Source organism: Zingiber officinale, chromosome 3B (assembly GCF_018446385.1).
Source record: "Zingiber officinale cultivar Zhangliang chromosome 3B, Zo_v1.1, whole genome shotgun sequence".
In the NCBI taxonomy this organism is placed as follows: Eukaryota; Viridiplantae; Streptophyta; class Magnoliopsida; order Zingiberales; family Zingiberaceae; genus Zingiber; species Zingiber officinale.
In genome coordinates, this window is record NC_055991.1 from 89812339 (window position 1) to 89838839 (window position 26501).

Here is a 26501-nt window from a genome sequence, read left to right on the forward strand (position 1 = left end):
CAGGCTAACCAACTAGGGCACTCCCAAATTATTAAGGCAATTAAATTACTTTTTTTTTTAAAAAAAATCTAATCTTGAAGAAAACTACTAAAAATTTCGATATCAGAGCTCCTCTCCTAGCTCTAGAGGCACAACCTTTATCCCTATAGCTTCTACCCAATGTTTACCATCTGAACTCCAACCAAGCATCTATATTAATTTCTATTTCTAGTATCTTTAAAATTTAAAATAAATCATCTAATTTTTAATTTAAATAATTATTTTTTATTACACACTCCATCAGTTATCTTAAAAAAATTTATTCTTTATTTTTTATTATTTTCTTCTCTCCTCACTTTTTTTATTATTTTTTCTCTCCTTATGTAATCTCTACTATTACCCCGTCTTAGGAGTGTCAAAATAAATCCGACCCACTCAACCCGAGTCGATCCGAAAAAAATCAAGTTCAGATTGGACATTTTTAGATTTGAGTCAGGTTTAAGTTGGAGCATTTTAGGATTAAAAATTTTCTGATGAGGTCGGATTAGGTTCGAGTTAAATCGAGTTACCCCAAATATAGGATTTAGTGAATTTTTTAGAGTGTTAAATAAAATTTTATTTTAAAAATTGAGATGTTTTATGATATTAATATATTAATATCAATGTTAGTATAATAATGATAGAATATTGAGATAAAAGTGAAAAATTATAAGAAAAATAGCCAAAAAAAATTATTTTGAATCAAGTTTTCGAGTTATCCGGATCAAATTCAGGTTAGTCGAATTCAAATTCGGGTTTAGGGGTTTCAAGTTCGGGTTGAATTTGGATTGGATTTAAAAAAAAAAAATCAATTCGAACCTGATCCACCCGAATTGACACCCTTACTGGCCAATCTATTCCTTTTATTTTTCTCTCTCATAAATTAAATAATATTTTAATATTTAGAGAATAGATTTCGATTCTCTAAATTTAGAAAAATACAATTCATAAAATCTAAATTTAAAAAATGAATAGGTAATGCAAAAGTTTTTTTATATAAAATTTAAAATTTAAAATTTAAAATAAATTATATGTTTAGGGAAGATATGTGGACGCTCTTATAAAAAAAAAATTAAAAAAATGATAAACTTAATTAGTCTCATTAACTAGTCCTGGGATGACCAGCCCGACCCCATAAATTTTCTCACCAATCACCAGGATAAATCGAAAAATACAGACAACGAACAGCTTAGAGACTAAGTATCTTTTGATTGTACATCCCATTTCAAGAAAAAATTCCTACAAATACATTATAACTGAGGATCAAACCGCGAGTATCTAGGTGACAACTTGAATATTCTACTACGATACCATAACCCCAGGATCATGATGCAGATGTAAAAGGATATACAAGACGTCAAAAAGGCGAATACGCTCGCCCCCAGCGCTCCGCCAACCCATCTCAAGACCAACACGGAAAAAGTAAATCACGAACGGATACTAACATTTGGAATGTTACTAGCACATAAGGGAGATATTTACCTAAACCCCAGACCTCATGATGACAACACCTCATGGACTATCCACTAGACCGTCCCGAAAGAACTACAAAAGGATATACAATTGATGACAAAAAAAAAGACGAATACACTCGCCCCCACTATATCCTTGTATATACAAGGACCTATATTTGAAGGAGTGCAAATGCAAGATCTTTTCATTTCTCAAGATCTAAAAAATTTGAACATGATTCCATTCACAAACAAAAGGGTATTCTCAACAATCTACAAGATACCTAGATACCTTGTTGAAACTTTTGCTGCAGATGGTTGAACAGATCCACCAAGAACCAGAGATTATTGGCTCCAAATAGTCAAGTAGCTCTAAAGAAGCTAGCTATCTTCGAATCATGAAATAGTTACTAAATTTGGAATCAAATGTTAGCAGGAAAATAACACAAAATAACCCACACAACTGATTCAAAAGTCCGGCAATGGGTTGCAGCACATCTCTTGATAAACTGTAAACTATAATGATTTATGCAACAAGGACATGAACAATGAACTCTATCCATTGCACCTATAAGCCAAGTTAAAAATGATGTGACTGTTTTCTAGTTTAAACTACTTTTGAACTAAAGTCAAGCACAACTTGCAGCAATTGCAAAATATACAAGCCCTACAACCTGGTCTGGTATGAACATGTTGATTGTCAAATTATTACGTACGAAAAGGATACTAGTTTTTGCACATCTTCCTACAGGAATTTCCTATTTAAGTAGGCTGAAAAGTATTGTCGGTCGATAGGAGCCCACAATTCCAGGATCAACCCAAATGAATCTCAACAACTACATCCTCCAGACTGTGACTGTGACTGAGATGAATTTGTGTTTACGGACTTCAGGTTTACATCAACCATGTCATCCTGTTTCGTTGAAGAAAGAGTTTCCATCCCAGGTAGGGCAGCAGCAATTTTCCGAAACAGAGCCTAGAGTTTGCAAGAAAGATATTAGAATTCAATTCACATCCAAATAAAGCAGAGGAAGAAAACATAATAAAGTACCTTTATATTGAAACCAGCTTTTGCACTTGTTTCAATAAACATGACACCAAGTTCTTGTGCATTGCCTTCTCCTTCCTCTATCGACACTTGCCTGTTCAACAGAAAATGTAACACGACTATAAAAATCAATAACTTTGGGATATATACAATTAAGATTTTGTTAGAACAACTGAAACTACAGACTAGAAAAGACTCGGAATGGAAGGTAACTTGCAATTACAAAATAAATTATATACCCAGTATTTATCAAATTAAATAAAAGTTAGTAATGTTCAGCATTTTTCTGTCATTGATGATAAGTAACCATTAGGCAACGCTTTCACTGTAGATTTTGCATAATCATACCTCATCAAATTGACATCAATCTGGTAACATCTTCATCTTAACATTGGAAAACTGATCGATGCATGTACTAATACACTAAGAATTCTAATCTTTACAAAATTATGTTCGTATAACTTGTTCAGCAATGACAAGGTAAAATATAAAGCCAGCTCAATACTGTCAAACAAATGCCAGGAAAATTTATTATCTGTCTGAATCAAATTGTGAATTGGCTCTCAATCTATTTATGTTTATTTTAGATATTTGCATTTCAAATTGAAGGGGGATCACTCCAACCAGAATCAACACTATAAATAAATTCTTAAGGGATGACTTTTGGCATTCAGCTTCTATGTATTTACACACTACTTTAGGTTGTCATGAAATACTTCACTATAATCCAATATGTTTTACTAGAAGCCAAACACTATTTTTCATGCTTACTGATTTTCACGCTGGATTTCCCTTGTAAATTTACCCATGAAAATTCTTCCATAATAGAGAGATTTTTTTTATTAGTTGCCTCAACAATGGTGAGAGAAGGGTTTCACTAAATCATGTAATAATGCAACACAAGGCAAATCACCTCTTGTCAACAAGGTCAGTTTTGTTTCCAACAAGGACAATAATAACATCACTTCCCCTCTCTGTGCGAACCTCTTCAATCCATTTTGAAGTATTTAAGAAGGATTGTCGGCCTACAACACAGATAAAAAATAGTACATTAAATCACCAAGAAGTTAGAACCAACGACTTCGAAAGCTGAAAGGAGAAATAGATCAAAAGCTTGAATCTTGAGAAACTAACAAAACAGGGAGAGAATTAATTAAGCCCTTCTGAACAATATGAAAGCATAATCCAGATTGACTACAATATGAAAGCATAATCCAGATTGACTGGCAAATTTTGACAGCAAGTCAATAGAGCATCATACTTGCTACATCATATACAATGACAGCGACTGAAGAGTCTCGAATATAACTAGGGATCAAGCTCCTAAATCTCTCCTGCCCAGCAGTGTCCCTGTGAATCATAAAATAACAAAAATGAAAATTAAGTATTCCCTAGAGAGTTTTAGTAAATGCACAGGACAATCCAAAAAATTAATCATAATGAAATTTATTCTGGGAAGTATCTCAAAACACCTTATAGAAAAGTCAAACATCGTTATGAATTTGATTACCTCTTACAATCTTCTTTTTGACATTTTATTTGCCTGTTGGTTATCATTTAATTTAATACTTATAAAAATAAATAAAGGTTTGAAAATAATTCCATACCTCAAATCTAGGTCGGAATGCAAAGTTTAAACTACACATTAAGCAAGACAAAGCAGAAGCAACAGATTTTACAATCCATACAAGAAATTTTAAAGCTGTTGGTGGTGGAGCAGAGAAAGAGGTAAAGGAAGAGAGAGGAGAGGAAGACGGGAAAAAGAGAAGTTTGAGAAGGGGGAGTCAACAACATTGGTAAGCGTGGAGTGGATATATTCAAGGCTTGAGTGAACGGGTTAGGTCGATTGGATGTTTGATTAGGTTTTTTAGGCAGATAGGTAATTGATTTTGGTTAGCTAAGAGGGCAGTTAGGTATCCGTAAAAATAATAGATGTTGAATTAGACTTAAATTCTAATAACCAAGGATGATGAGAAAGAAAAAACATCACTAGATTTACTAAAATGTTGTGATTGTATATGATAGAAATGGTGTAATAGTGGTAACTCTAAAAATCACTACTTTCATCTTGGCAATCAACTCAACCTATAATATCTATAGTAGAACATGACAATCAATGTCCTTTTAAGGACCTAGAGTACGAAATAATTGGTCAAATTATCATGTGTGCCAAGATTATAACAGTATTGATATGCCGGATTGAGATAATAACCTACAATAATTAAACATATATAATTATTAATAATAATATTAAAAAAATTATCATTAAAAAATACGTACCTGCCAAATGAATATATTTTCTCATTTAGTTGTCTCATCTTGTAGTAATTATATCAATGTAATCTTGATACTTGGTTGGTGATTGTAGACGTCTCTTAATTTTCTCTTTTGCTTCATGAATTGGGCAGTAAACGTTGCCCATTTGTAGCTTCTTGTCCATATCAACTTTACATAGAACAACATACAAGGATTGTACTCTATAAGAATATTTGCGATATAGTCCCAAAATCTAACAGATATAATATTTTTTTGCACCTCCTTACTTTCGGTCGTGTTAGAATATCGAGAGGCTTCCCAATCCTCAGAAGAAAACATGGGCCTTCAATCCATCTTCTTTTTTATTCGACGATTTTAACAGGAGAAAGTGAGTGACAAACCTAGTAGATCCTTGTCACAGAATCTCTCCATCAAGAAATTTCCTCATTAATCCGTGAACCCAATGATGATTGTATTGGAATTTTATTAAAGATTGACCTTTTTCACTTCCTTCTTCACTATATTGAGTTTACCGATATCTATCATCATCAAATCGATATAGTATGTTGCGCATGATGTCTAAAATAATATTTGATATTTTTCCTCCAATAACTCTCCAGCCCTCTTAAAGTTGACACTATTATCTGTAATCACCTACACTATATCTTCTGCACATATCTCTTAAACTACACTATCCATCGAACGATATATATAGGATGCATCATGATAATATGTAGTTGCATCAATAGATTTATGAAATATCACCTTTCTATTGTAGCATAGTAGAAAGTTGATAATGTTCATTCATGTATATCTTGTCCAACCATCACACATCAATGTAACCCTAGGTAAGCTCTATTGCTTCTTGCATGATAGGATCCCAGTCTTGATCTCCTCCACTTATTCATCTAAATATGGACCGGCAATTTTATATGCAATCGGAGGTTGAATATCACGACAAAATTTTTAGATGTTGCACACCATGCTACGCTAGTATGTGTTGTTTGCTGCATTAGGGGAAATATGATTAAAATGAAATAATTTAACAATACTTTGACTGATTGTTTTTATCTCTTCTTCGTATATCTCTTCTTCGTATATGCATCATTAATCCTAGTCTATTTGCTAGCTTGGTCTAGGAATGCTAGTGTATCAATATCAGCAATATCAATTGCACGTCTTTGTCCCATAAAAAAAAAATGACCAATACCACCTTGTGCTGAAATAATATCAACACTTGCACTTCTTCCCAATGTTGTTACATAGTTGAGTCACTTCTATGTAGCATATTTTGCTCATATTGATATTGAGATCAAAAGGCAATGAGAGGTGCTAAAACATTTGTCATTTGGAACTTCACTATGACCTTTAAATTCATCATAGATTGGTTCTTTAGAACTTCAGCTATCAATAAATTCACGTTGTTGTTGTTTATACTTTAAAGCTTTTTTGCTATGTTCCTCTTTCATTGCATGATGAACTTCTTCAAAAACTATTAGACAATTAGAAACATCCGAATATCCACTAGCAAGATATTATTTTAGATATGTGACCCCTCCATCCCGTCTAATATATCATAATGCAAACATTGCCTATGTAATCGATTCTCTAATCGATGTGCATATCTCTAAACTAAATCATAAGATTATTGTTTTTGGTGCTATTATCTATACATTATAAAAATTTAAGAATAATACACATGTCTAGTAATGGTTATCATTTTATAATGTCAAAAATGTCTTTATCATTATAAATTTACAAATTAAGTAAATAAAGAGCAACTTTCAAAAAGCAATCTTCTATAACACATTTTTATAAAGTTTATAAAGTAAACTTGAAACAATATCTGAAGAATATTAATTCAACTTTCTCAATTTAGAATAATCAGAAGTACACAAGATTATAATTATTTTATTAGGAATTATAAACTTGACAGCATACCTTTATCAAAACTTCTAAAATAAAGGATAGTTAATATTTCCTAGGTAGATCAGGCAGAGACTTTCTAAGACAAAAATATATGTTTCATACGTTTAGGAAACAAGAATTCTAAAAGTAAAAAACTAAATATGTTAATATTCATTGATCCAAATTTTATATTTATTTTAAAACAAAAAAAAAATATTATCTATAATAAGTATATAAATTAACACAAAGATGCTACTTTATATATAATAATTATATAAATTAATTATTTATTCATTTAATTAATTATTAATTTAAATAATATATATTTAAAATAGTAAAAAACATCAAATACCCAATAAAATAAATATAAAATAATAAAAAAAAATTATCAGATTATAAATCTGACTTATAAAAATTTTTAGAATTTTTAAATAAAATTTAAAACAATAAAATAAAGAATTTTTAAAATATCAATTAATAAAATTTATTTAAAAAATTAATTTTAGATATATTTTTATATATTTTATTGGGATAATTTAATTAGGATTTATAAAAACCTATTTGAAATACCGTTGGGAATTGAAATGTCATTTTTATATATTTCAATTCCCTGCTGGAACACGCGCGATGTCATTCCTGTTCATGTTACGATCGAAAATTAAACCGATAATTTAATTAATTCAAATAATTATCAACTTAAGTGTGATATTTCGAATAAATTTTCATAAACCTAATTAAATTATCCAAATAAAATATATAAAAAATAAATATTTAAAATTCAAAAAATAATAATAAATATATTAAGTGATATTTAAAAATTCTCTTTTTCCTGTTTAAAATTTTATTTAAAAATTCTAATAAATCAGATTTATATTCTAATAATTTTTTATTATTTTGTATTTATTTTACTGTTTACTATTTAATTGATATTCTGATTTTTTTACTATTTTAAATGTATATTATTTAAATTAATAAATAAATAAATAGTTAATTTATATAATTATTATATATAAAATAACATCTTTGTGTTAATTTATATATTTATTATAGATAATTATTTTTTGTTTTAGAATAAATTTGAAATTGGATCCATGAATATTAACATATTTAATTTTTTACTTTTTGGATTCTTGCTTCTAAAGCATAGTCTCTCTACTTGATCTGACTAGGAAATATTATTTGTCCTTTATTTCAGAAGTTTTGATAAAGATATACTGTCAAATTTATGATTCCTAATAAAACACTTATAATATTGTGCACTTCTGATCATTCTACGTTGATAAAGTTGAATTAATATTCTTAAGAAATTATTTTAAGTTACTTTATAAAAATGTGTTATGGAAGATTGCTTTCAGGAAGTTTCCCCTTATATACTTAATTTGTAAATTTACAATGATAACGACATTCTTGACGTTATAAAATGATGATCATTACCAATTAATGTGTATTATTCTTAATTTTTTATAATGCATAGGTAATGATACCAAAATAACAATCTTATGATCTAGTTTGGAGACATGCACGTCGATTAGAAAATTGATTCCATTGGTAATGTTTGCATTGCGATATGATTGGGCACGACAGTGGGGTCACACACCTAAAATAACATCTTGCTAGTAGATATCATGATGTTTCTAATTGTCCAAAAGTTTCTTAGGAAGTTTGTCATGCAATGAAAGAACTTAATGGCAAAAAAGAATTAAAATACAAACAACAACGACAACGTGAACTTGTTGATAGTTGAAACTCTAAAAACCCAATCTATGATGAATTTGAGGGTCGTGATAAAATTCCAAATGACGAAGATTTTTTTAACAACTCTTAGTGCCTCTCGAACTCAATATGAATATGAGCAAAATATGTGACATAAAAGTGACGGTGCAAGTGGAAGTGGCTCAACTACTGCAACAACATTAGGAAAGAGTGTAAGTATTCGTATTACTTCAACACAAGGTGGCATTGGTCATTTTTTTCTTCTATGGGACGAAGACGTGCAGTTGATATTGCTAAAATTGATCCACAGACATTCCCACACCAAGCTAGCAAATAGACTAGGATTGATAATGCATATACAAAAAAGAAGAATAAATCAATAAGTCAAAGTATTACTAAATTTTTTTCATTTTAATCATATTCCCCTTCATGTAGCAAACAACACGCAGTACCGTAGAATGGTGTCCAACATTTAAAAATCTAATCATGGTATTCAACCTCCGACTGCATATGAAATTGTCGGTCCATATTTAAATGAGCAAGTGAGGGAGATTAAGACTTGGATCCTTTCATGCAAGTAGCAATGGAGCTTATATGGGGTTATGTTGATGTATGATGGCTCGACAAGACCTACACGGATGAGCATTATCAACTTTCTACTATGCTGCAATAGAAAGGTGATATTTCATAAATCTATTGATGCAACTAAAAACTATCATGATGCACCCTACATATATCGTTTGATGGATAGTATAGTTCAAGAGACAGGTGCAAAAGATATAGTGCAGGTGATTACAGATAATGGTGTCAACATTAAGAGGGTTGGAGAGTTATTGAAGGAAAAATATCAAAATATTATTTTGGACACCATGCGTAGCACATTATATCGATTTGATGATGATAGATATCGGTAAACTCAATATAGTGAAGGAAGTGAAAAAAGGTCAATCTTTAATAAAATTCCAATATAATCATCATTGGATTCATGGGAAGATTCTGTGACCAGGAGCAACTAGGTTTGTCACTCACTTTCTCATGTTTTAAATCGTTGAATCAAAAAAAAAGATGGATTAAAGATCATGTTCTCTTCTAAGGATTGAGAAGTCTCTCGGCATGCTAACATGGCCGTAGGTAAGAAGGTGCAAAAAAAATTATTATATCTATTAGATTTTGGGACTATATCGTAGATATTTTTATAGTAGTAGAACCCTTGTACGTTGTTCTACGTAAAATCGATATGGACAATAAGCCACAAATGGGCAATGTTTACCACCTAATTCATGAAGCAAAAGAAGAAATTAAGAGATGCATACAATCACCAACCAAATATCAAGATTATATTGATATAATCACTACAAGATGAGACAACAAAATGGAAAAATATATTCATTTGGCAGGTACGTATTTTTTACTAATAATTTTTTTTAATATTGTTATTAATAATTATATATATTTAATTATTATAAGTTATTATCCCAATCTGGCATATCAATACTATTATAATCTTGGCATAAATGATAATTTATTAATCACCCTCAGAAATATAATATCAAGACTACAAACAAATAAAGAATCAATTGTTGAGACTATGGTTCTTATTACAATATGGAGGATCAATTCCAAATTTAAAAAAGATTATAGTACGAATTCTCTCACAGGCAACATCTTCAAGTGGTGGCGGTGAAAAAAAATTAGTCAACTTTCTCCCTCTTCATATAAAAGTACAAAATCGTCTTTCTTATCGTCGCGTGGAGAAGATGGTTTACGTTCATTATAATATGCAGCTTCAACTAAGAGCAAGACTCATCTGATATTGGATTTATCTGAACTAAGAATGATCCAATGATGAATTGGTGGAGCGAAAGCTGAGAATACATTACTTGATGAAGTAGAAGACCCACCACCACCATCTCAATTTCTTACTCAATATATTGAAAAAATACAAGCTAGAGGAGATATCGGTGAGGAAGAAGATTATGATGAACCTTTTGATTAAGAATTTCGATTTTCTAGATCTCGGTCTAGACATTCTCAAACATCCCAACCCCAAACCTAACCAAAGGACATAGATAAAGGTAAAAGAAAAGGCATTTTTACTTAAAAAAAAAAAGGCAAACCTCTTGCTTTTACTGGAAAGGTTAATTGAGAATTAGTGAAAATCCACTCGATGCAATTGATGAGCAAGAACATTATGACAGTGATGAACATCATCACCTTCTGACACTATAATCTTACGAAAAGTTCAAAATGAAGATAGTGATGTTGATAGCAGCGTAAGTACTCATGGAAGTGATGACATTGGTGATGCATTTGGTGGTAAAAATTATGTTCCCCCTACTCTAGCACCAGAGTCATGGATATGTGAGACAGATTACACACATGCAACTCAAGATTATGATCATGGAGCTAGAAGTATTCAATATCAATTATCAAGATATGCGGAGAGTTTAGCTGAGATTGATTCTGATCGAAATTCATTATACTCTCATCCTTCTTATTATAACTCTCGTGCATAATCATACTAGAGCTCAGGATGTATATTTATCTTTATCCTATACTTGTACCCATTCCGATTTCAGTGGTGTCGGTTTAAATCCAACTTCTAGTGATGAATCGAGACACACTGAAGAAATTAATATCAATATTGCATGTCATGGGATGATTATTTAATCAAGGCGTTAATAAACTATGGAGCTGATCTAAGCAGAATATTACAAGAATCAATGTTTTCATCTAATTCACGTCACTCCTTTTGTTATTAGCAAGGCAACATATTATGATGTATTAATTTAATTTAAGTTATTGATAAATCAATTTTATTTAAAGAAATCTATATTTAATTATGTTTTCTAACAATATTAGGTTGTTCAATAATTGAGAACTTATATAAAGTCAATATACAACTTATTTTTAAATTATACACAATAAATATATTTATCTGATAATTACTATATATAAATAAAAAATACCGAAACTGTATTGGCACGACACGATACAATACTGAAACTGTATCATTCAAATCTGAGACCGAAAGCTAGGCACAGATCGAGATTTTAAACCTTGATCTCAACTACTTAGGGTGGTTCAACTACATGAATCGATCCCTCTATTTGACTATGTGTAAGATAGTATCACTAGTAATATCATATCTCTTAAATCCTTTTTAATTAAATGGACAAGAGTTTGCTTTGGTTTCCACTTCCGTTCACACTTCCAACTTCAAATATCGCCTTCAATTTCAATGTATTCAACCAGTTTAACTTAGAATCTTTTGGTTTCCTTTAAAAATGTTCAACTATTCGTTCTATCTTAACAAATTTTCTCGTATTCCAAAAGCTACATCAAATTGCTCCTATCCAAATCCAAATATCAGATCCAAAGCATGACTTTTCATTAGCACGCACTTAAAAGAGATTGAGCTTTGTGTCTGCACTTAAAATTTTATTTCCTGCAAAGATAGAGAGTAACTATGCAATAAAAACAATAACCAGTAAGATCAGTAAACGAAAGAGGCATGAAAACTGTAATTATCATTGTGCAAGGACATAAGCAACGAATTAAATTGCAGCAGTGATGAATCTTTAAACCTACCAAAGTTGCAGCCTGACTGTTCGGTCCTCAAGATACATAGTTTTTGATAGAAAATCTATTCCAATTGTAGCCTGTCCAACACACTAATGCTTCAGTTTCACAGAAGAGAAGCAAATAATAATAAGGATAACAAACACTAACTTGTATCTGTCTAAGTTAAATTTTAATGTCAGCCTATTAGAAGTTAAGAACTTATTTTCTAGGTGGTTAGAAAAATACAGGATGAAGAAATTCCAAATTCTCCGATTGGACCACTTGGGTAAAACCCTACCTTTGTTCATTGTGAGCTCCTTAATGATAAAAGGTATTAGCAATTTCAAAAGAAATTATAGAATGATATGATGTGTTGACAATAAACAATGCCTTGAGCTTTTAAGAGACTTATCCAAAGAACCCATATTGTATCCGAGAATTAAATATCAAGTAGCATCAACTTAACCCATATGAAAGTAGCCTACCCAAAAGTATATAAATGTGTGTGTAACCTTATGCACCTAATCTAAGTAAGAATAACCTAGAAGTCAAATTCAGAATAGCATACATAAGGTGGCATGAGAATATAAGATAAACTGAGTGCAGCAATTCAAATCAATTATGTAGCCAAAGGTTCTAGAATTAAGTGATAAGATTTAAAAAAATATGATTGCCAAAAAAAAGTCTGATCAAGAGACCAGAAAAAAGCATTTTTCCATTCCAAAAGATCATAAGACAGTGCAAATACTATGATCCTGTCCGAATACTGAATCAACGGACGCTGGGCACGTGGCGCTCCCCAGCTGCTGACGTGGATCTTCGACTGGTTGCACAAACCTCCGGCGATCCTGCACAGAAGTCGGGCCGGGAAGGGGTTCCCGGCGACGACCCTCCGACGCTCAAGTCAGGCAAGCAAGCAGTAAAAAAAGTGGCTCCAAAGGTGTTGAACCCTTAGCTCCGGCGAAAGATGAGGGCCTTTATATAGGGCAGCGGAGAAGCGAGTGTACACATACCGAGGTGTACACGTGTCCGTGGCCCATGCCCAGTAAGGGCTTGTGAGTGAGCTTACCTGACCCATACTGCTACAGTCAAAGCATGTCCTCGATGGGATAGCGGAACCCCCTGTCATAAGATTTGGAGTATGGCCTACATGTGGAACATACCCGCTGTCAGAAAAAGATGTCCCTTGTCCTTTTCCCCTTGGTTCCCGAACTAGCGTCCGGCCGGCTTGCCTCCGAGCGTCCGGCCGGCTCGCCTCCGCCTTACGTCCGACCAGGCACATACATATAACGGTCTAGGAAGATTCTTGGTGGTGTGCTTTGTGGAGACTATTAGCAGTATGCTACCTCATGTATTCGGCCAAGCGATCCGCTCGGCTATGTGATATTGTTCGTTGAGCGTCGGAACCCTGACTTTCGATAGGGCGCCTCTAACCATCAACTAGACACCGGCCAGCCACCTGCCATTTTAACTTCCACGTGGCGTTGACCCCACCGGACGGGGGTCCCCTGTTCTTACAACCGGATCACTTGCCTCCCCTTCAAGTCTAGTCGAAGGAGGCGATTTGTTCGACTGACTGGACTGCGAATTTAGCCGGGCGGCTCCTCCGTGCTAGTATCCTCCGATCGGCCTGCCGCAGAGATGGCCTTAAAAGTGAATCAACAATGGCATTCACTGGATCTCCTCGTGTTCTGCGCCAATCTTCGACATTAAGGCTGAGCATGCGTTCATTAAATGCTTCGAATGGTCGAATGCCACGTGGCGTACTGCCATCATCGTACAGCGGCGGTGGCATGGTGCTTTGATGTGATCGAAGCGATTCGAAATGGACGGCACGATGCATGCTTTGATTCCCGTGACCTGGATCCAACGGTGGAGGCCGCCCGGCCTCCACCCTATAAATCCTTCGTTTCCTTCTCTCTCGCATTTGCCTCTGCGATTTCGACCCCTGCCCCAGCGCTTTGGAGCTCCGACGATTGCGTTCTCCTGTTTCCGGCGATCCCCGGTGTCTCCCTTCGATCTTCCTTCTTTTTCGTAAGGTTCTCCTCCTTCCTTTCTTGTTTCCGGTGCTTTCTTTACATTTCTTTCTCCCGTTTTTGCTCCCGGATACTGTTCCGGTGCTCTCTTCTTGTTTCTGTCTGTCATCTTTCCTGGTTTCATTCGCTCGGCCAATGGCTAGTTCTTCTCACCCTGAAGACCAGTCCCTCGGCCCATGGTACACCACCATGCAGTCCCTATTCGACCAGCGTGATTTTGATATTCTGACAGACAATTTCGAAATCCCCGAAGATTTTGAACTTCTTTTAGCCGGTCCTTCCACTCGGCCGCACAGACCGCCGCGCGGAGCTTTCTGTGTCTTCCGCGACCAATTTACCGCCGGTCTGCGTTTCCCTGTACATCCTTTCATCATAGATGTTTGTAATTTTTTCGGTGTGCCGCTCGGCAGTCTGGTACCTAACACTTTTCGTCTCCTCTGCGGTGTTGTTGTTTTGTTCAAGATTCACAACATCCCCCTCCGACCGGAGGTCTTCTTTTATTTCTATTACCCCAAGCAAGCCGAGCCGGGCACCTTCATATTCCAAGCTCGGCCCGGATTAGTCTTCTGCAACAAACTACCTACTTCCAATAAACATTGGAAGGATTATTTTTTCTACATCCGTATGCCCGATCAAGCCAACTTCCCGACCAAGTGGCAGGTCAACTTGCCCCCCACTCCCGAGCTGAAGAAATTCAAGACCCGACCGGACTATCTCCATGCTGCAAATATGTTGGTCGGTCTGCGACTGGACATCAATAAGCTTCTTCACGAAGGAGTGATGTACATCTTCGGCCTGAGTCCCATACGGACTCATCTTCCGACCGGCTTCGGTAAGAATTGTACTTGGGCATTTGCTTTGATTGCTAACTGATTTCTTTTCTTTCCTTTGCAGCGGACATCGTCATGGATTCGGTGATGGCCGGCGTTATGAAGAGAAAGGCGGCGTTAAAGAGACGGAAGATGGGCGGGTATCCGGCGGATCCAGTGGGAGAAAGCGGGACTCGTTGAGTCGAGTCAACCGCTTCTCAAGCGTGGCGGTGAGCCACCCAGTGAGGAGCAACTCCCGAGGAAGGTTCCGCGGGAGGAGGAGCCAAAAGAGGCGCCGAGTGGAGACTCCCCTGCGGCATCGGCGGTCCAACCATCCGAGCGGGCCACTGCAACCGCTCGAGGGAAGGCGCCAGAGGCCGAAGCCATTTCGTCCGACCGGACGCCTTCTGAATGGGACGAGCCGGCTGCGCCAATTGAGGCTACTCCGGTCAGCACCCTTCCGCCCGCTCGTCACTCAGTCCAACGCTCAACCATTCATTCCCAGTTTTCTGCGCCGGCTTCTGATCCTCTTCCGACTGCCGGTCTCCCTACTGAAGAGCTGCTTCCAGAGGCCGACCGGTCAACCGCGCCCGAGCACACCATTACCTTGAAAGGGCCCCTAGCTGAGATGTGGGCCGATGCTCGGGCGCGCATCGCAATGATCCCCCTCCGAAACTTGGCCAATAGCCACATTTAGGAGGCCACGGGGGTAAGTTCACTTTCTCCGAAGTTTTGTATGCCTTCTTTCCGACCGGGCACTAACAACTCTAATTTTCTTTTGCCAGAGATGGGTGGAGGAGATTGCAGTCTCCAACCGCCTAGCCATGGTGGATGAGGAGTTAAGGCAACTGAAGGCGGCGTGCGGTCCGTCCGGCTCTCAAGGCCCGTCGTACTCCGAGTTGCAGAAGGAGCTTAAGAAGGCTCAAGATATGCTGGCGGCCGAGCAGAAGAAAACAGCCGACCAAGCTCATCATCTGGTCGAGCTCGAGCGGCAAGTCAAGTCGCTTGACCAAAAATTTACCCTGACCACCACTCGGAAGAATACGGCCATTTCTGACTTGGAGAAAAAGAACATGGAGGCTCGGGGCCTGGAGCTGAAGGTCAAGGAGTTGATGGAGCAACTTGACCAAGAGAGAGTGAGCCGCTCGGCCGACGCAACCAAGCATAAGGACAAGCTGACCACTTTGCAGGAATCCCTCGCTGCAGCTCAGTTGGCCTTCAAAGAGTACCAAGAGGCCGAGCCGAGTCGGGTTGCTGCTCTGAGACAGGGTTACATCCGCTCGCCCGAATTCTCGGAGAAAATCTGCGAGTGGATGTACACAGCCTTCGACTTGGCTATGACCGCCACCATGACATATCTGAAGTCCAAGGGCCTTCTTCCGGAGTCCACTACTATTCCGGTCGGCGATCAGGTGACGCTTCTAGATAACATCCCCAAGACCCTTTATGATTATATCGAGTAGTTTCTGTAATTCAGCCACTCGACTGGATATCATCCTTTTTTGTAATTAGGCCACTCGGCCTAAAGTTTTAACTTTAATGCAATGTTTTCCTTGTATTTGCTGTCTTTTTACATAACCAAAATGTGTGTTTATCCGCTCACCCATTATTACTTCTCGTGCCCCCAAAAGGAATTTTCACAAAGTAATCATCGTGATCTCCCCGCTCGGCGAAATATACCATGTTCCCCGCTCGGCGAAATATACCATGTTCCTCTCTGATAGTAGAGATCGTTTACAAAATGCCAAGTACCTTTGGATACTGGGCCAATCGGAGCCAGTGTTGCAGATTTCGGCCTAGGCGGCCGCCTAGGCGTCGCCTAGGCGCTAGGCGGCCCCTAGCCGAACCGAAAACCTCCTATTCGGCCAAACTAGGCGGTACTATTTATGTGCGGTCCTAGGCGCCGAATAGGCGGTCTGTTCGGCCTAGGCGCCGCCTAGACCAAACAGATTTCTTTTTTCTTTTGGACCAAACCCTTTTTTTTATAATTATTTATGGCCCAAAAGCCCAAAACTACTATGTTTCTTTCCAGTTTTCCACAACTCCAACCCTAATCTCGCTGCACATCTCTCTGCCGCCCACCCATCTCTCTGCCGCCCACCTGCACATCGCTGCACATCTCTCTGCCGGCGGCGTCCCTTCCACTATTCTCTGCCACGCCTCACTGGAATCTCTCCGGCGCCCTAATCTCTCTGCATCAAACTCAAAGAAGCAAGAATCTGCACCACTGGTGAGTTCTTATTCTTCATTCTTCCATGCTTTTTGCTTGCCTTCTTGCTTCCTCTTTGATCCTTCTTGGTTCTTCAATGCTTCATCTTGCTGCTGCCTTCTTGCTTCTGAGTTCTTCACTTCTTCTTTGCTGCTTCTTGTTCTTGGTTCTTCTTTGCTGCGTTCTTCTGCCTTCTTTGCTAGTTGTTACTTGCTTTGAATTTTGGTATTTTATTGAGATCAATGTGCATTTCACATTTTCACTAAAAGATGATATTGTATCTAGAGCGCTTAGGCGCCGCCTAGGCGCTCTAGGCGCTAGGCGCCAGTCGAGCGCCCGACTGCCGCCTAGCGAAATCTGCAACACTGATCGGAGCGTAGAGACGGTCGAGCGGTATCGAAATCGCGTGCCTCGGGACACTTGCCGTCCTTTTTATTGCCCTATTCCGCTCGGATGATTTACAGACGCCGGCTCGTCTCTCGATATTTAACGTCGGAGCTCGACGGTCTTCCGCTCGGAAGTTTATAGACGCCGGCTCGTCTCTCGATATTTAACGTCGGAGCTCGACGGCCTTTTTAAGGCTAACTTTAATACTGTCGCTTGGCGAAACTACCAGCCATCCTTTAAACCATTTATGCTTCCTGCATTACAAGGACAGGGGCGACCAAAATATACACAGAAATGAGTTACATCAATGCACCTTTCACCCAGCTCTATAAGGCTGGAGATGACTCGCGCTCCACGGTCGATCAAGCTGCCGTCCGCCTTCATCCTCCAAATAGTAAGCGTCCGAGCGGAGCTTTTCGATAACCATGAAGGGGCCCGCCCAAGGAGCTTCAAGCTTGCCAACGTCGCCGACCGGCTTGACTTTCTTCAAGACAAGGTCGCCGACCTGGATTGATCTGGGGATTACGCGCCTGTTGTAATTTTGCTTCATTCTTTGACGATACGCCATCAGCCGGACGGATGCCTTGGCTCTTTCTTCCTCGACCAAATCCAGCTCTATGTTCCTCCGCTCGGCGTTGTCCTCATCATAATTTTGGATCCGAGCGAATTCAATTCCAACTTCGACAGGAATAACCGCTTCGCCGCCATACACCAAATGGAAGGGCGTGACGCCAGTTCCTTCCTTCGGGGTCGTTCGGATGGCCCATAAGACGCCTGGCACCTCCTCCACCCATATGATCGAGCCGAGCGCGCAAAATACGAAGAATTTCCCGATTGGCTACTTCGGCTTGACCATTGCTTTGGGGATATGCCACGGACGTGAAGTGTTGCTCGATGCCATAACTTTTGCACCAATCTTCGAGCAACTTTCCTGTGAATTGCCGCCCATTATCGGAGATAAGTCGACGGGGGATGCCGAACCGACAGATGATGTTCTGCCAAATAAATTTCTTGATCATCTGCTCGGTGATCTTGGCTAGCGGCTCAGCCTCCACCCACTTGGAAAAATAATTAACCGCCACCAATAAAAATTTCCGCTGTCCGGTTGCCATAGGAAACGGACCCACAATATCCATTCCCCCTTGGTCGAACGGGCAAGAGACAGTAGCGGCCTTCATTTCTTCCGCCGGTCGGTGAGAGAAATTATGATACATTTGACAAGAAAGACACGTCGCGACGGTCCGAGCGGCGTCTACTTGTAAAGTTGGCCAGAAGTATCCGGCCAGCAGTATCTTTTTAGCTAGTGATCGCCCGCCCGGATGACCCCCGCACGATCTTTGATGCACTTCTTGAAGGATGTATGCCGCATCTTCTGAACTCACGCATTTCAGAAGCGGACGGGAGAAAGCCTTCTTGTATAGCTAATCTCCAATGAGCGTGAACCGACCGGCTCTCCTCCTTAGTAGCTGGGCCTCATCCCGATCGGACGGCATAGAACCCGAGCGGAGAAACTCCATGATGGCCGTCCTCCAGTCGCTCGGAAACGTGAGACCCTTCATACGGTCGATGTGCGCCACCAACAATACTTGTTCAATCGGCTGCAGAATGGCGACCGGCGTTATTGAGCTCGCGAGCTTGGCTAACTCATCGGCCGCTTGATTTTCCGCTCTGGGTATCTTCCGAACAATGACTTCTCTAAAATTGGCTTTAAGCTTCTCAAAGGCTTCAGCGTAGAGTTTGAGCCGATTGATTTCAAAGGTGCCAGAGAGCTGCCAACTGCGAATCCGAGTGAAGCGTTACCGGGCTCCACATGCCGTCTTGCAGTGGCCATGAGGGCCTCGTACTACCGTTGTTTGTAGCTTTATAATCCGGTAGGACGGATAAGTCGTCTTTTCTTCTCGAGGGAGAGCATCGATATTCGATCCGCTTTCGGTAGTGGATGACCGTCCACAAATAATTTCCACATAGCTCGGGCTCAGATTACGCACCTCGGTCACAAAAGCGCTTTGATTGCCGGGCGGGGCTGGTATTGGATGTCAAATTCACTCACTCCGTCGTCCGTTTGATGAGTCGCCCGGACGCTTGGATTGATATACTCGCGGCGGGCTATTGGTTTAATGATGATGGTATGTGCGGAAGTATGGATGAAGGCGTAGCGGCGAGGACGAGCAAGCCGACTTCTCGAGCCCGGTGTAGCGAGATTCAGCATCTTTAAAATATGACTAAGAAAATACACAGGCTCTTCCCGCTCGCCTTCACTAGTGCCGAGTCGATTGCTTGCTCGGTTGAAGACAAGTAGATAAAGTGGCTCACCTTGCAGCTATCTGGGAGAGAGTTCGAGATATGCTTTCAAATCTTGAGCCGATCGCATTCTTCGTCGGTGAAACTTAGTAGCCTTGCAAGATTTTGAAAAAGGAAGGCTCGGTCGGCGGTTTGGATATGAATCGACAAAGCGATTATCAGGCCGTCGACTTCCCTCGTATTTGGAGGCGCATGTCTTAGAGCTTTCACCTTCTTTGGGATTTACTTGATACCCCGATCACTATGTATCCTAAAAACGCCCTCCTTTTGCCCGAACAGGCATTTACGAAGATTTAGCTTGACTCCGTATTTCGTAACGTTCGGAAGGTTTCCTCCATGTCTTTGAAGAGATCGGCGCTCGGACGGACTTGATAAGAATGTCGTTCACATAAACTTCTAGATTCCGCCGATCCGCTCCTTGAACACTTTGTTCATCAAGCGTTGATAGGTGGCTCCGCGTTCTTGATCGAGCGGCATCACATTATAGCGATGGGTCGTCGGCCACCATCACGGCTAACTTTTTGATCTTGCGGGCGAGCGCGATCACGATATCACGATAGGCGTCGAGTATGCATATCAACTCGCAATGGTCGTGAATCCACCGGTTGATCGATTCGGGCGAGGGTAAAGTCCTTTGGCACGCCTTGTTAAGGTCCCGGAAATCGATGCACACTCTCCACTTGTTGCCGGGCTTGGAAACTAGCACCACATTCGCCAACCAGCTCGGGAACTGGACCTCGCGTATATGGCCGGCCTCCAAGAGTTTCTCCACCTCCGCTCGGATGATGGCATTCTGCTCGGCGCTGAAGTCCCTTTTTCTTTGCTTTACTGGCCGAGCGTCCGGTCGGACGTGGAGCTCATGCTGCGCTATACTCGGTGAAATTCCGGACAGCTCATGTGTCGACCAGACGAAGACATCATGGTTTCTTCGGAGGCATTGGATCACCTCCTCTTTCTGATTCGCCTCCAGATCGGACGCGATGAATGTCGTGGCCTCCGATCGGGTCGGGTATATCTGCACTTCCTCTTTTTCTTCATAAACTAAAGAGGGAGGCTTTTCAGTTATAGCGTTCACCTCGATCCGTGGCGATTTCCGCGCGGAATTGGCTTCAGCTCGGACCATCTCGACGTAGCAGCGCCGAGCTGCAAGTTGGTCTCCCCGTGCTTCTCCCACTTTGTCCTCCACGGGGAACTTGATCTTCTGATGGAAGGTGGAGACGGCCGCTCGGAACTCGCTGAGCGCCGGTCGTCCCAAGATGACGTTATATGACGAGGGAGAGTCCTCCTGAGCGGCTCTTCTCCCAGCGAGATAGCCAGCCGGATCTGTCCGACCGGCTGAACTTCATTACCCGTAAACCCGTATAGGGGGGTTGTCATGGGTAGCAGCTCGGCCCAATCAATTTGTAGTTGGTCGAACGCCTTTTTAAATATGATGTGGACTGAACTTCCTGTGTCAACAAATACGCGGTGAATAGTGTAGTTGGCTATTACCGCTTTGATGAGGAGAGCGTCGTCGTGGGGTACTTCAACTCCTTCCAAGTCCCCGGCCCGAAACTGATTTCAGGTCCGCTCGCCCGCTCTTGGCTGCAGCCGACTGCATGGATTTGGAGCTGTCGGACGCTCGCCTTTCTTGCTCCGTTAGAGTCACCTCCGGTCGGCCCACCAGCTATGATGTTGATCTCGCCCCGGGAAGTGTTGTTTCTATTCTCTTCCTCCCGAGCGGACGGTCTGGGCCGCTCCCTAGACAGCCGGGGATTGTCTTCTCGTCTCGGTGCATGATGCCGCTCGGGAGTTTGCCTTTGCCGCCTGTCGGACATTGTCCGCTCGGATACCCGAGGCCTCTGTCGCCTGTCGGATGACGGCGATCTACGGCCACCACTTTGGGGAACGGGATGGGCAATCAGGGGCAGACTCCGACAGTCTCTGGTATTGTGGGTGTCCGTGCGGTGGTATGAGCAAAACATGGGAGTTCATTTCTTCTTTGGCTTGGGCCGCTCGGCCGCTACTTCTTGTACGTGGGACCTCACATGGGGGGAGCGGATTGCTTCGGCCCTCGGTCCTCTCGGCGGTTGATGAGCGGTGTGAGGCTTCCGCTCGGCAGGGGGAGCCCGATCAGTTGGAGTTTTCTTTCTTCGAGCCGCTTGGGCTTCCTCCACGCTGATATATTCGTTGGCCCGATGTAGTATTTGGTCGTAGTCTCGAGGCGGCTTCCGAACGAGCGAGCGGAAGAAGTCCCCGTCCACGAGGCCTTGTGTAAATGCGTTCATCATTGTCTCAGAGGTGGCCGTTGGAATGTCCATGGCCACTTGATTGAACCGTTGGATATAAGTTCTGAGCGGCTCGCGAGCCTCTTGCTTGATGGCGAATAGGCTCACGCTAGTCTTTTGGTAGCGCCGACTGCTGGCGAAGTGGTAGAGGAAGGCCGTTCGGAAGTCTTTGAAGCTTGAGATAGATCCGTCCGACAATCTACGAAACCACCGTTGAGCCGACCCGGAGAGGGTGGTGAGGAAAACCCAACACTTCACCCCATCTGTGTATTGATGCAGGGTTGCCGTGTTATCAAACTTGCCCAAATGATCATCCGGATCGGTGGTTCCATTATATTCGCCGATCGTCGGAGGCACGTAGTGCTTGGGCAGAGGGTCTTGTAGAATACCCTCTGAAAATTGGCGATTAATCCGCTTGGGCGATGAGTCCGCTCGAGGGGCTTTTCCTTTTCTGTCTTTTCTAGGCATTTCATCCGAAGAAGATCCCCGATCTCTATTGGTGGGTGCGGAATAGGGCCCGATGAAATGCAACGGTGGCCTGCGGTGCTTCCGCTCGGCCACCAGACGCGGACGTTGCTTGCTGCTCCGGCCGCTCGGCTGTTACTTTCTGTTTTTGCTCCACAAGCTTGGCGGCCCTCAACTCGATCAGAGCGTCGAATTCTTCCGAGGAAAGCGTCACCGTGTGTTGTCGTCCAGCCTCGTCCATTGTTTCCGTTCGGATGCAGGAGCGTTCCCACAGACGGCGCCAAATTGATCCTGTCCGAATACTGAATCAACGGACGCTAGGCACGTGGCGCTCCCTGGCTGCTGACGTGGATCTTCGACTGGTTGCACGAACCTCCGGCGATCCTGCACAGAAGTCGGGCCGGGAAGGGGTTCACGGCGACGACCCTCCGACGCTCAAGTCAGGCAAGCAAGCAGTAAAAAAAGTGGCTCCAAAGGTGTTGAACCCTTACCTCCGGCGAAGGATGAGGGCCTTTATATAGGGCAGCGGAAAAGCGAGTGTACACATACCGAGGTGTACACGTGTCCGTGGCCCATGCCCCAGTAAGGGCTTGTCAGTGAGCTTACCTGACCCATACTGCTACAGTCAAAGCATGTCCTCGATGGGACAGCGGAACCCCCTGTCATAAGATTTGGAGTATGGCTTACATGTGGAACATACCCGCTGTCAGAAAAAGATGTCCCTTGTCCTTTTCCCCTTGGTTCCCGAACTAGCGTCCGACCGGCTTGCCTCCGAGCGTCCGACCGGCTCGCCTCCGCCTTACGTCCGACCAGGCACATACATATAACGGTCTATGAAGATTCTCGGTGGTGTGCTTTGTGGAGACTATTAGCAGTATGCTACCTCATGTATTCGGCCAAACGATCCGCTCGGCTATGTGATATTGTCCGTTGAGCGCCGGAACCCTGACTTTCGACAGGGCGCCTCTAACCATCAACTAGACACCGGCCGGCCGGCCGGTCGGCCCACCCCCTCTCCGGCCGGCCACCTGCCATTTTGACTTCCACGTGGCATTGACCCCACCGGACGGGGGTCCCCTGTTCTTACAACCGGATCATACTACTTTATAAGTAGAGCAAATTTAACAATTGTACTGATTTAAGTGTAGAGAAGACATAAGTGCTGACCATCATATATTAAGGGAGAATAACTGATAAAAACATTACAGCTCATAATGGTTGTTATCTATTTAATTATTGTTAATGCACAATTATAAGCATTTTTTGAGCAATCCGTGTACTTAAACATGGACCATAGTAAGGAGTCAAAAGAACAAAGATTTAACAATAACAATGTTCTCAAAATTTGATCAGGGAAAATAAGGATTGAAAGACAAGCAAAAAATCAAGAATTTTTTGTTTGTTAAAAACACAATTTTTAACCTTATTTACGGCAACTATCATGGATTTGGATATATATTAGATGAAAATAAAACTCAAGTATAGCACATTAATATTAATAGTTTAATGAGTTACGTAGAGAATCTTGAGATAAAGGAGATCTGGAAAAAAAAAGCACCTTCAAGCAGGTAGGTTTACCTGCTAAAAATATTATAGTCAGGGTGAAATAAAGTGCGCCTAGGAGCTTTTGAAAAAGCCAGTTCTGATGCCCTCTAGGAATCTTAGGTTATGTGTATTTGGATGAAAGGGGAGGAAAGATGCACTTGGTATTAGATCCTTTCCCCCAAACTCCATCAAAATGCTAGTAAAGGGTGGCTCATGGGCTTTACATATAAGGGATTTGCATAGATTCGACATCCGCCAAAAAATGGGCAGATGGATAGATGCAGGTAGATGAAATGGAGTGAAGGGGAAACCTAAGTTTTACGCTCATGTCGAAAGCTACAAGTTCACATCATGCATTGTTTCCATCTCCTTTGTGAAAGGGGAGATGGCAAACAGCATTCGGCTTGTGCAATGTACTCACATCCATCTTTCAGCAACACGCTCGCGTCCTCTGATGAGCTAGCATCCTATATCCGCAACAAGCTTGTGTCTGTCCAACTAGTGTCCAACTTACACCTAATGTCGATGATGAGCTCGCATTTGGCATATAGATTCAACATTTGAGTGGAGGTCATAGGCGATGGATAGTATGATGATTTTCCATTTTTTCCACTCCTTTCCCTCACCTCCTCCCACCCAAGCACACAGCTGGATAAATTTCCTTTCTCTTCCTCCTTGTCCATTCCTCTCCCTTCCCTCCCCTTCCCCTAGCTTCCCTTCCCCTAGTGTATGCATAACTTTAGACCACTACTTGTAGGATTACAGATTAGTTAGGATAGTATATGGCCAGGAACATGGAGATTACCACCGACTTAAATTGTATTATTAAGGAACCTGAAGTCCTCATATCTAACTTTTTGCTCTCATCTCTATGAATTCTCTTCTCTATAATGCCTATTTTTCCAATAGGTTCATTGTTTCTTGAGAAATCAATTCTGTAATTTTCTTTTTTATTTTAAGTTGCTATCCATAATTTTTAAATCAATTAGTTCTCTAGATCATATGATGTACCTAAATCTGGACGCAAATACGCTTCTTAGTGTATTCTTTTTCTAAGGCATACTGATTATTTCTTGTTCCTGAAACTTAACACTCCCACAAATTACAATTTTAGTCATAATTATACGAAATAAGTAGATTTACTGTCCTAAGAACTATTTAAAACGAGCAGATGAAACCATGAAATAATCATTAAATTGAATCAAATTTCTTCAAGCATAAACCAGAAGTGAACTGCTTGCTTTACTTCTTGACTAAATTAAAAATGCATCTTGACTGCGGCATAGTTGTCAAATGATTAAAGAAATCAAAATGCAGTTGACTGGATCTGGGAACACGAAATTCTCTTAGCATATTCAATCTAGAAATGATAACCAACTTGAACCAGAATCCACTTTCTTCACTATTATGCACAAATAAAAAACCTCAAACCCTAGCTTCTAACCCTCGCGCAACCCTTCCTAATAAATCCACAGCAATTACTCCATCTTTTAACCATCTAAACCACGACAGATCTACTAAACTTGATTCCAGAGAAGATAGATCAAGACAGATCTAAGATCTCCACAGCCAAACGATCCCTAGTCAAACTATCTTCATCCGAAGATTGCAAAGGAAACCGGATCTTCAGCAGAAAACATCTAAAAATCAGATCCCGTATTTCAATAATACAAGATCAACGAGAACAGATACCCACCTGGTACGTGTTATCGAACTTATCGTACATGAACCGAGTGATGATGCTCGTCTTGCCTACCGACTGATCCCCCAGGAACACCAGCTTGTACTTTGCGAGTGCCGACACCGGAGCCATGTCGATCCTTCCAAGGAATCCAGGCACAGAGAAAGGCGTAGAAGAGGATACGGATCGAGAGAGAGGAAGAGGAAGCCAACGAGGTCGAGATCAAAATCTGAGTCGACGCCGTTTCCGTCACTCTTCTCCACTTCTCCCTTGTGTTTCCGTTTTACTAACGCATGGGAAGAAGGAAGTCAGGTCCGATGTGCCGCCAGAACAGTTTACTTCGTGGAGACTAGGGCAGGTAATTGGGTCCAGAAAGCAAGTATGCGTTGCGTGCTCCTGTTATAAATGCCAGGGAAACTTCTAAAACACCCCATAAAATTTAGACTACTTCTAAAATACCCTCTAAATTGTTTTATTCTGACTTGATTTGAATTTTATTCCTTTAAAACGTTATTAAACTCAGACTACGTTTAGTTGGGTGTAATGTAATTTTACTTGTAATGTAATGTAATGTAATGTAATGAAATCTTGATTACATTACTACGTTTGGTAATGTAATACGTTTGGTTGGATGTAATGTAATCATGCTCGTAATGTAATCAAATTTGTAATGTAATGTAATGTAATCAAATTACATTACTACGTTTGGTAATGTAATGTATGTAATCTTTGATTACAAGTATGATTACAATCTTTTGTTTGGTATCCATTATTTTTTTATAAAGAATGTAATTCATATTATTATAAAATGACAAAAATATCCTGCGACCTCTACCGATGGTC

General features: G+C 40.6%; 1 protein-coding gene across 1 annotated transcript; it reads right to left on the bottom strand.

The window, feature by feature from the left end:
- Positions 1–1970: 1970 nt before the first annotated feature.
- LOC122056747 (ras-related protein RABH1b-like) lies at positions 1971–26023 on the bottom strand. The gene is made up of 6 exons (XM_042618844.1): positions 25674–26023; positions 11986–12056; positions 3779–3867; positions 3431–3542; positions 2521–2611; positions 1971–2445 (listed from the first exon to the last, which is right to left on the bottom strand). The coding sequence occupies exons 1-6, from the start codon at positions 25788–25790 to the stop codon at positions 2299–2301; spliced, it is 627 nt and encodes a 208-aa protein (XP_042474778.1). The 5' UTR covers positions 25791–26023; the 3' UTR covers positions 1971–2298.
- Between the last annotated feature and the right edge of the window lie 478 nt (positions 26024–26501).